The sequence below is a fragment of the Fopius arisanus genome, unplaced genomic scaffold (genome assembly GCF_000806365.1).
Source record: "Fopius arisanus strain USDA-PBARC FA_bdor unplaced genomic scaffold, ASM80636v1 scaffold00017, whole genome shotgun sequence".
NCBI lineage: Eukaryota > Metazoa > Arthropoda > Insecta > Hymenoptera > Braconidae > Fopius > Fopius arisanus.
The window spans coordinates 431,745-443,818 of NW_011887756.1; the positions used below are offsets into that span (position 1 = coordinate 431,745).

A 12,074-nucleotide genomic window follows, 5' to 3' on the forward strand; every position below is an offset into this window, starting at 1 on the left:
ACGGAATTTTAAATGAAAAGAATTCACTTGGATATGCTTATTGAAAAGAGTCGGAATTCATTGGAATTTAAATTAATTAATCGTGTCACAATGATTTTTAATTAACGACTTTTCGTCAGTGTAAAGAACTTTCTTGAGTTTGTCAGTCATTTTAATGACATCACTTATCAATTTAATTGCGCTTACAGGCTAGCCGTCTACAATCGCATTATCTGAAATATACTTGCTAAACGAGGAACTGAATCATTAACAATGTTTTTATGAATAATAGAAAGATAAGATTGTAATGGTGCATGGAGCTTCTGAAGTTTCTAGCGAGATGTGTTATATGTGCTGCTACGCTTTTACAACTTATTGTGAGGACAAAGTACTCTGGTGATGGAATCCATAGAAATCTAATAAAACCGGGTGAATTGGTTCCACACGATTTTCCAACAAAGTGAAAATACCAAACAAGACGAGAAGAAAATAAATAAATATCGATCCGTCGGTTTCTCACCGATCGGGCTAGTTTCCACGGATTCCCTCCACCCATTTTTAATGACCTTAATTAACTTTTATTGACATTTCCATCACTGGAATTTTATTTTGTCAAGTGAAATTATACGATAATTAGGCAGCATTGTCAATCGTCAGTGCTCTAGCTTTAATTGAAATTTATTGTATTGGCAGAAGTGTATGTGTATGTCATTTTATTTTTTTAGAATTTGGATCAATGACGTTGGAATCATGCTGAAGTCGTTTTTTTTTATCGCTTAAAGCGTTCGATGTGAACAATAACCACTCAATCCCTGCCCTTTGGCACTCGACCCCATCGCGGGTGCTGTTTAATCAATAGAATTATTTAATCTCAAATCACTCGACGAGATAGTGTAGAAATAGTGAATTTGACGTTTTCAAAAATACCTACTTACCTCGAAGATATCTTACTAAATTCTTTGAGTTCAAAAATAGTGTTTTGCCAGTCCAGGATTTAACTCGTGAAACCATGGAATTCAACCGAGTTTAGTTCAGTTACGAGTTGGAGATTGTTCCGAAGAATTAACATTCAAGATTGTTTGTTTCGTTGTAATTTCAGCAACTACGTACTTGGATCCAGCCAATTTAACGGATTCAAGACAGTGTTTGAGGGACGCTGGATCAAGCCCTCAAACACCAATCACAGGGAATCATCTGGATGTGCCACGCTCAATGGATACTAATCCAAATTTACTGAGTCCAGAGATATTAATGCAAAGACGAGGTTCGAAGAACGTACAAACCCCTAAATAAGATTGACCAATTACTGTTGAATTTCGGGATTATTTATAATCCCACGATCCGATAATTATAAATTATAATAAGCCCACGCAATTATCAAGAAGTATTAAATTTTATGATTAACTCTAACTGGATCAACAGACGAGAGACAAAGATCAATCAATTGGTGAAGAATTCGAAGACGTCAGTCAGAAAAATTTTCTGTTTCTAGGCAGCAGAAGACCTAGTATACTTCCGGTTCCGGATATGCTGACGAGTTCAACCTTACATCTACCTGGTCAGGAGTCCTTGGATCATGAAGCAGATGAGTCCGAGGACGAGATGGATGACGATGTGCCCTGGAGATCGCCCAGTGAAAAAATTGCGTAAGTCTTTTTGATCTCTTATCCTATCTGTATGTTTATCTCTGTCTCTTTCTCTACCCTCTCTCGAATTTTCCTATCCGTTTTAATTGGTGAATCTTCGAGAGCATAGAGCACTGAATGTTTAATTTTGCAACCCTTTAATATTTTGCACTATCAAATTTTCCCCTTTCGAAGTGTGAAAAGTGAATTTTTTTTTATTCAATTTATTTTTATTGCGACAATTGTTTCTGGGGTGAGGGGTAAAATTTAGTTGACAGGTAATAAAAGCACAATTATTTAGTGAGAGAATGGTTAATTAGATAACAAAAATCCAGAAATTTAAATAAACGTTGAAATTGATTTTCCATCGTAACAATACGTGATGAATTTTTATTTTTCATGTCATTTTTCCCAAGATATCGTAAACAATTTTATAGATTCCAGAAACTTCTTTACAATGCCATATCTCCTTTTTTATTTTACTCTCAAGAAATAAAAAATTGTCTGTAGTATTTTTAGTCGTGAAAATTCTAGTCCACAAATATAGCGATAAAGTCTCGAAATTTTCTAGTGTTATTCCTAGAAATGATGGATTGCTAATTATCATCAAAGTAAATGAATTTAATATCTGCATATTTAATTAATGGATTGAGAGATATGTTTTGAAAAAATAAGTGACGGTTAATGTTTGTCCTAATTAAATGTCTATCGACGTGATGTGGTTGCACTGCCAAAAAATAATAATTCAAATGATGCTGTTCGATCCTGCCTGACTCAACCCTAAAAAAAAAAAATAAAAATGATATCCTCAAATGGATGTGTGTTTCGATGTCTCTTCCCTATCGCATCGCACTTTGTGCACTGCCTTTGCTGCACTCCACGCCTCGAATGATTTAACGGGTCTCCACAGCTTCAAGGGGTGAGTTGAGTGCACTACGGTGCAATTATATTTTTTCAAACTCACTTATTAACTTAAATCATTACACTTCATTCTAGCAACTCATTTCTATAAGTTAGCGTAGAAATTATCTCTCTTTCCTTCTCTTTTCCAATAAATTAATTTCCTCGTCTGTCTTTTATAATCAACTCCTCAATCAGAATAAATAAATGAATAGAATTAAATAATCCCAACGCTTTACCTGCTGCTTATGTACAATTTTCTGTCTTTCTGAATTAATTGATTACAATTTTCTAAATGAATAGTATGCACTAGCGATCAATGATGATTTAATACTGTTGTGGTGAAGTCTTCACATTCGAAAAATTCAGATGTAAATGAGAATGAATAGAATTTTACTTTTTTGTAAAATAATTCGTTGAATTTGACGCTCGAGCAGTTGAAATGAACACCTGTCACTTTTATACAAATTTCAATTCCCTCTTCCATCTCGATGAGAGACTAAGAAAGGGACAGTGAAAATCTTTATTCTCTCAATCGAACATTTTTCCAGTTGCAAACCAATTGCCATTACCATTTCACCAGGACTGGATTTAGATTATTCATTAAATTACCTCAAACGTGTAATTCTGTCCTCCACCGTTTGAATAATCGTATTTCGTTGAGCACAGCTATTTCACTGCTCGATTTACCTCTCCCCATTCAGTATTTCTTTTCTAAGCCACGAAGAACGTATAATCAGCCAATTCATTCTGAATCTGCGACAGGCTCTTGGCCCTGGTCTCCGGTAAGAACACAATAACGAATAAAAGGCCAAATGATCCAACAAGTGTAAACGACAAAAATGCCACATACAATCCCTTTTTGAAATTGATTATCTCGAAGACAGCTTGATTGATCATGACAGCTAAATAGAACACGGAAAAGCAGATGCTCATGGAAATGGTTTTCATCTTGCTGGAGAAGACTTCACTTGTGAGAAGAGGAAGAATTGGTGCGACACCTAATGAGTACGAGGCGTAATAAACGATGACGATACCAAGAGTAACGAGTTTTTCACTGGAATAGAGCATATGCTCGTGATTAGCTTGATAGAGAGCAACGTCGATTGCTAAAACAAGACAACAAATGCTGGATCCACCGATGGACAGCAACAGCAGAGGCTTCCTTCCGAGTTTCTCAATGAAGAACACGCAGATGCCAACGGATGTCAGATCCAGTGATGCTATCAAGATCTTCGATATCTTCGGGTGAAAGTCATCGAGAAAGCTTTTACTGTAGAAGTCCATTGCGAAATTACCAACTAATTGGCTGATGCATAGCAACAGCATCGTGATGGATGTTGGGATTCGACGGCTGCTCGAAGAGAATACGAGCTTCAGGGGATTTCCACTCTCCTGCAATTTCTTCTCGTTGACGTCGAAGAACTTTTCCATCGATTTGTATTCCAACTCGACGTCCAGCACGTGGTGAGCACCTCGAAGAGCTTTCAACGCCAATTTGGCTTCGAGGGTCTGCAATTGGAGATCCGATTCTTGAGATTATTATTATTGACATATCAATAATTGTTAATTTAAAAGGATAAGGGATATGAAGCCCTCACTTTGCCAGTCTCGTATATATAATACGGCGACTCAATCATCCAAAAGTATATCGTCAGTAAAAATCCAACAGATACGGTGCACATGAGGAGTGGAATCAACTGATCAGGATGGAACGAGGAAATGGTCGTGCTGATAACGATACCGAGGTAGGCAAAAAATGCTGCCAATGAACCAACAATACCACGTTGATCCGGAGACGATACTTCCCCCACGTACATCGTCGATGTTACAATGAACAATCCAGCAGAAAATCCACCAACAGCAGCACCGAGCATCAGTGTCTACGATGGGAAATAAAATAAAAGTAAAAAATCATGGGGTATAACAAATGGCGGCGGATAAAAGGGGTATTACGATATTGTCTCTGGCTATTCCAAGAATCAGCCAGAATATAATACTCGATATTGCTGATATACAGAAGCTGTGACGACGACCCGATATATTGACGAGACAAGCTGGCACTAGGGCACCCAAACATGATCCCAGGTTAACGATCATGTGAATTGTTGAGCTGCCATCGTTGGAGAGGTCGTAGCATATGTCATCGCACTTGATTATGTTTACGTGATATGTTATTGATGACTCTGGCCAGCCCAGGGTTAAACCGATGCTTGCCGCACCGAGACACACTGGAAGATTTAAATATATCGAGATTGTCGACCGAGTAATAAGAAGAAACTCGGGAATTCCCAGTAATTCCATATACTGCGCGCGCAGTATATTGAATGCAATTTTTGAATTTTTAAAAAATTCTCTCCATTTCAAAATTGAGAGAAAAATTATGGATTCTTTAATGATTCATAAAAATAATTAAATAATCAAGAAGATAATAAATAAAATAAATCCAATATTCAACAATATAGAAATGAAAGAATATTGATATCACATTTTCAAATTGAAAATGATTTTTTTTTTATCATCAGCAGGAAACGGTTGAGGAAACAAAGAGTGCAATTGTAATTTAAATAATGCTAATTACGTGCAGTAATTCTTGTCACTTTTTATTTCTTGTTTTTTTTTTAATGTTGATTTAATGTTTTAAAATGTTTAGAAATTATGAAGAGTAATTAGAGATTCATAATTAAGTAATAAAATTGAATGCGAGAACAAAAAAATAACATCGGGAATTCACGCGTGTGTCTGACTAAACGAGGAATAAATCTACTTGCGAGGTGCGAGATTCAGATTAATTTCGTTCCAAGTAAAAAGATCGTTGAAATTTACGACCAAAATTTTTTGACTTAAGATAATGCAATATCTCTCCCATTCTTCAAGTTTGTCGCATAAAAATTCTTTTCAGAAGTTTATGCCTCTCGTTCCTGGAAATTTTTTATCACACCCATTGATAAAAAAAATTAAATTCCGAGACCATTGGCTAATTTTCTAAAGGAATGGCCTTCAATTGAAAGAAAGAAAAACAGTGAAATTTCAAATCTCCCTGAAAATCTAGTAACAAAATCTAATAAAATTCCATTCTGTTAAATTTTAATTGGATTATTAGAAAAATAAATCGTTTTACTCACGAGACACGAGATTCAAATTGAATTGGCGAACATTGGACTGTGGGATGTCCTGGAGATTATCTTGCTTCGACTCTTCGGAAAAATCGCATCGACAACCGAGAGAATTCATGAATGATTCGCTGAAATCTATGAACCACTGACTAAACTAATTTCCACTTCTGTCGAGGTTGACGTTTCGAGTGTTCGGCGTGTAATCGACTCGTGTGCCTTCATACCTGCACTAAACTCTGTTTTGTTACTCATCGATATTCTAACCGATACTCGTTATCAGTTTTACCACAAACATTTACTAATCTATGTCTAAATTATTAGCTGCCATATGACGTAGTGGATGTTTCTAGCTCATGCATGACTCCCATTTTTTTGAGATTTATTAATATTGAGAATGGCTTCGAGGAGATTCAATTTATTCCATTGATTTCAGTATTGTCAAAGGATTTCCACCGGTCTCACCGTTCATTGGAGTATCACCCACACTGTGTTATTTGTTGAAAGAGAAAAAGCCATTGTGCTGCCTGCAATTAGCGCAGGTTTGTTCATTTCATTTAATAATAACCCTTTCTGATCGCGGGGTTGTGGTGAAATTATCGGAGAGTCATGGATAAAATTATAATTAATTAATTATAATTAAAACCGACGGGTTTTCAATTTTTTATTCTACTTTTTACTCTATTCATGATAAAAATTCTCATCAAATTTTTCTTTCATTCCCTCGTTGTGGAATAATTACGTTCCTTAATTTTATAATTCAATTTTCCATCCGTTTTTTATTTTAATTGTTCATTTATGAACTCGTTAATCGTATTTTTTTTTACGTCGCTAATTAAATTGTTGGCTCGATAAAAAGGCAAGGAGTTCTTTAATTCATTCTTAACTCCTGCATCGAAATATTCATTTCAATCAATTGCGTGCAATTTATTTCAATTAATAACTTTTTCAAACAAATTTACTATTAGTTTTCATCAATTTTGGAAATTGCGAGGTTTTTCACGAATATCTCGGAATGTATGACAAATCACGAAATTTTTGATAAAATCTTTTTCATAGAGCTAATTGCGACCTACAAAAAAGGTCCTTATCAAAACTTCACCCGGTCCCTTAATTTCGTAAAAATTCCTAAAGAATTCACAGAAGAGATAATCCAACTAGAATTTCTACGACTTGGCGAAGTTAAATGAAAATATCAATAAAAATTGTACAACAAAAATGAAAATCCTCAGGTTTGTGAGCACTGCAGCTACAGAAACGCAAAAGAATACAATTGGCAGAATAAAACAATAATATTAGCAGCGGATTACGCGAGTAACGGAATATACAATTTCATAATTCCCCTGCGGGCTCACTTCAGGTGAGTAAAATGGCGTCTCGACAACTCAATCATCCGTGGTGATTTAACCCACTGACGTTTACTTCCTCTCAGATCCAAAACTTCTCTTAACCCGATCATTCTTCTGCTGGAGAGAAGACCGGAAATTGCCTTTCTAGACGCCATCTCTTATTTTCCACTGGTATATTGGATGCTCGGATCGATTGACTGTCTCGACGACCTCCTTCGTGCTGGTATCACACTTGCCGAAAATGTCGTTGTTGTCAACAAGGAGTTGAGCAATTCCGCTGAAGAAGATACACTGGCCGACTGCAATACCATCGTCGCTGTTCAGACAATGTTCAAGTGAGTTTTATGCTTTTTATCTCTCACCATTTTCCTTTCACGTGAACACCACAATATCAACCCCGAGTGAAATGGAGGCGCATTGAAAATTGCTTTATTCTCTATTTTCTAGATTTAAACGAAATTAAAGAGATCAATCAAGTTTTTAGGAACTAGTGGATTTGGGAAATGGTTATGGGGATTCCCGGAAAATTAAAAAAAAGACAATTATGTCTATGAATTACGTGAGAGTTCGAGATGTAATTCGATTTTATTCGATTACATCGACTCCACTAAACGTGAAAAAAAATCGATTTTCCATTCTCAACGGAAATCATAAGTCCTTGAATGCGTTTCGAGTATCGACATAAAAAATTATCGGTATCACTCGAATTCCGAAGAATTCCACGGATTGCAACAAACTGTAAAATAAAAAAAAACTATTTTTCACTGAAAAATGCGCTTTAAACGACAAACTCTCCTACAACTGTTTTAATATTAAAACCATTTAGAAAACAATCAATTAAAAATCGATAAAAAATTTCCAAAACCGTTGGATTGAATCGTCCAATAATTTCTTATTTTCAGTCTGTAATAAAAATGGGACATGCGCAATTAGTAATTAAAAGTCATAAAAAACCTCGTAAATGTTGAATCCTGATATGAATTCCAATACGAATGAATAATGCCAAGAATTTTCGGACGATCCCATCGATATTCTCTCTCTGGTCTAGTGTAGCTGGGAAAAGCCTTTCGAAAATTGCCAACGTCCATCCCCAGACCTGATTAAATTCCCAAATGTTAATCGATAAATATTCAACAGATTCTTCCCCAGCATAAAGAGCATAACTGAGCTGTCGCAGTCTAGCAATATGAGATTCATGCAATTCCGGGCGCACGACAAGTACGCACTACACCTCAGCAAAATGGAAAAGGTACTCCTCAGTGCTACTTCCGGTGACAACCATCCCGATGAGCCTCCCATGGGCTCCCCGGTAACACAATAACACTCACTCTGACCTCTCAATTCATTACCTGAATGATGATTAGATCCAATTGACTGTCACTACGAATGAATCTGTCACGTGTGAGCTTGCTATCTACCAAGACCGTAAAAATATTATTAATTCATTCCACCGTCACTAATTCATGCATTCATTTTTTAAAAAACCACCCCAACTCTCGGCAATTAATTCAATAGTCAGCGAAAGTTCAATTAATAAATTGTTGGAGTTCATTAGGACACAGTTAGTTTGAAATTCGTTAACTTATCGAATCATATGAATTTTTAATTAATCAGTTTTCATTCAATTTGGATTACAAATGGGGAGCAATTTTCTCATTCATCTTTTTCATTTTTTTTAATTAACTGATTCGTCCATTGAGAACTCTACAGAAATTTCATGTCAATTTATCGTTGGTAATGGTTTAAAGTTTTTTTTACTTTAAATTTCAAGTGTAATTTTCCAACACGGCATTTTAAAATGTTAATAGCTGAAGAGTTGGAGTTTATTGTGTGATCTGTAGACCAATTCGGACTTTTAGTTAGTCATGCAAGAATCTTCTTTACTATTTCTTGAACTCGTTTCTCACAGGAGTCATGGCCTCGTCATAACACTTCGGTCTTGGTTATTCGATCAACGATTCGATCGAATAGCACTCTATTTCTATCTCTAGAGTTTATTTCCATGAGTCCATAGAGATTTATTCACTTTATGAGCTTTGGGTACAGAGAAAGTAGTGGAATTCTTGAAAAAAAAAAAGAATAAGACTGTCAAATACGTCTCGCATGCAATTTAGTAAATATTTCTGGAAGACAAAAAATTTATAAAAAAGTTCCACGAAATGGCGTTGAAAAATTGAACCTAATTAAAAACTCACTGATTATTCATTTAACCCACTTAATCATTCAATATGATTTCCGCGTAATCAATTAATTAATTAATTAGAGAAAAAGTCGAGTGAAATTTTCAAGAATCCACGATTTTCCCACTGTAATATTTTTTGCTTGACGAATAAATATTCGGGAAATTCGAGGAAGAGGTAGAGATAAAATCAATGCACGTACAGAAAATGACTCAGATCGTTTCAATTATCGAATAAATGATTATTATTCGTTGCAGCCACGTGATTCGTGTCCCGGAGCTGCGAAAACTCTACAGTAGATAAATACTTTAAACAATTAATGATGGAGGGGATTTGAGTACCCAGTAGTTCACTCAATGTAGAGATAAATTAACTCTAATTATCGCAGCTGAGCCTCACATATTTGTCACAGAACTAATTAGCTCAATTAACTATCCGGTGGTACTTGAATCTTTTCGATAATCAATTAACGATAAAGAGCATGAAATAGTCATTATCCTGTTCGTCTTTCAGTGGTGAATGGGTGAAGTTCGCTTGATAATTCTAATTTGTTTAAAAAATTCAACGAAAAATTTTCCTAAAAAATGCTTTTATAATTCAATCACTTGACTGATGTTTCAGTGAGATTATGAAATATGAGAAACTATCAGAGATATTTCAATTGCAAATATAAATTCCACCCAAAATTATCAACTCCACCGCTTCACCACCGACTCAATCCTCCAAATGAATAAATTAAAATTGATAGACTGGATAAATATTAATATACAAATGCATGCAATGTGTGCTAGATCTCACAGCAACTGCACTGTTAATATTTCAATTTCTTATCAATAATAATGAGAAAAAGTGAGCTGAACTGTTGATACCCTAAGAGCCCAGCATTTCTCCTTATAGAATATTCATCGAATAGTGAAGGGGATAGGTTTTAAAATAATTAGGTGAAATATTTGATTAATGGACAATGTTGTAGAGGGAAAAGGAGAGAGGATCACACATATCGTACATGTTCAGACTGCCATTTGCTGCTGGTAGTGTCTTCAGTGCATCAATGCTGGATACACTTTTGTATCAGGCCTTTGTTAAGGATTATGTGATAACATTCGTCAGACTTCTACTCGGTATTGACCAAGCTCCAGGCTCTGGCTTTCTGACCTCGGTATGTGCGCACGTTATTTATGCATTTTTATTTGCAGGTATTTGCATTAATGTATCCACATTAATGTGCAAGAGCCTTCGGCCTTGTTTCGCTGATATTCGGAATGGAAAAATTAAAATTTTCCTTGAATTTCGTCTGCTCTAAAATATCCACAGGCCAATGCCCAATTTTCATTAAAAATAATACCACAAACCAATAAATTTCTCATTACAATTCCTGACACGTCACGATTGACCCGAAGAATTCATTATTTATAAATTGTTTATCTAGTTATTTCATTGAAAGGAAAAGGGAGCAGTACGCAAACGCATTATGAAAATCTTCAAGCTTGAGGCAATTGTCAAATGAATTTGTTAATTAACGAACGCGATTTGATGATTTATAAAAATTTTCAGTTCATGACTAAAAAATTAATAATTAAAATGAGAAACCTAGAGTCAGTAACTTCTCAGCAGAACGGCTGTCCGACACGATAAACACCTCTTCTTCCGATCATAAACTTCCACAATTCCCTTTTTATAACTACCGCATTCTTGGTAATAATATCTGCATTGTAAAATCACTGGAAAAAAACCACAGGATTTCAACGTATAAAACCAGATCGTAACGTGGAGAGTTTATTTGAGAAGGAAGGACTCGCCCTCAATTTCAGAATTCTTCCTTCGAGACTCATCCGTTTATCTATTTCCATAAACGCGCTTGAAAAATCCTTGACTTTCCATTTTTATCTCTAGCCTCTCAATGTGACACGGTAATCTACGAGATTACAATAATTTTATGGATAATAATTTAATTTATATCACAACCATTGAGATCTCTCTTCCTGATGATTTTTTTATTTAAGTGGAACATCTAATGTAACTCCCTAAAAAAAAAAAAATTTCTTCCGATTTATTCGTTAAAATATCAGAAAAAAAAATGGATTCGAAGATAAAATAATTGATTTAATTGTTAAAGATTTTAAGTTTAAGTTACATTAATATTCCAATTTTTAAACAAAATCAAAAACTGTAAAGAGATACGTCCTCCAATCATTCGTATATTATTTTTCAATAAATACGTAAAAAAAAAATTGATTGTCTGAAAATTCCACCAATTATGTCCGTTAATTGCAGATGCAAATCACAAAAGATGACATGTGGATACGAACGTACGGTAGACTCTATCAAAAGCTGTGCTCGACAACGTATGAAATACCGATAGGTATCTACAGAACTCAGGACACGAGTGTTACCGATACCTCGAACGTGAGTAAAATTTCATTAACATTTAGATATGAAGGGCGTCCAATTGTAGAAGAGACAGCTGAGAAAACGAAACAGATTTTTGAATAGAGATGAAAAAAGCTGAGATGGCTGTGAGTAGCGCATGTGCTCTCTGGCGCTAGCTCCTTTTTATCACATCCACCTCTATCTCATCTCATTCCTCTGCATTTATGCTTATGAGTCTAACGTTGTAGAAATTCCCTCGACAGATACATTAAAATAGACTCTTAAATTATTACGAATTGCATCAGACAGATTAAAGTAGAAGTAAAGAGAACGAATTAATCTCTCGTGATCAATACGTCTGAGGTAGATCCAAAAAGCTATTTCTCCAACAACTCCAAAACCCCAAAATAGTAATTAAAAAATAGAATATCAAATCATTGTTTGCACAGCGTGATGTGACCCAGAGTTCATCGAACCATTTGCGGTGAGAATTAATTATTCATGAAAGGAATGCATCGTGACAGTAATCTAGGTGAACGAGACATTCTTCATAAATTT

At 35.2% G+C, this 12,074-nt stretch overlaps 2 protein-coding genes across 2 annotated transcripts in view; one reads left to right on the forward strand and one right to left on the reverse strand.

The window, feature by feature from the left end:
- Positions 1 to 12,074, forward strand: part of SLO2 (slowpoke 2) — a 56,187-nt gene that overhangs the window by 39,160 nt on the left and 4,953 nt on the right. Inside the window, exons 9-16 of the mRNA XM_011300467.1 lie at positions 988 to 1,243; positions 1,472 to 1,625; positions 6,054 to 6,159; positions 6,850 to 6,977; positions 7,050 to 7,301; positions 8,104 to 8,215; positions 10,120 to 10,305; positions 11,421 to 11,552. Of these exons, the coding sequence (XP_011298769.1) occupies positions 988 to 1,243; positions 1,472 to 1,625; positions 6,054 to 6,159; positions 6,850 to 6,977; positions 7,050 to 7,301; positions 8,104 to 8,215; positions 10,120 to 10,305; positions 11,421 to 11,552 (1,326 nt within the window). The remainder of the gene's footprint in view (positions 1 to 987; positions 1,244 to 1,471; positions 1,626 to 6,053; positions 6,160 to 6,849; positions 6,978 to 7,049; positions 7,302 to 8,103; positions 8,216 to 10,119; positions 10,306 to 11,420; positions 11,553 to 12,074) is intronic.
- LOC105263870 (sugar transporter ERD6-like 14) lies at positions 2,756 to 5,976 on the reverse strand. Its single transcript, XM_011300353.1, has 4 exons — positions 5,630 to 5,976; positions 4,461 to 4,735; positions 4,106 to 4,387; positions 2,756 to 4,016 (listed from the first exon to the last, which is right to left on the reverse strand). Exons 1-4 carry the CDS (start codon positions 5,736 to 5,738, stop codon positions 3,219 to 3,221), a joined length of 1,464 nt encoding a protein of 487 aa, XP_011298655.1. The 5' UTR covers positions 5,739 to 5,976; the 3' UTR covers positions 2,756 to 3,218.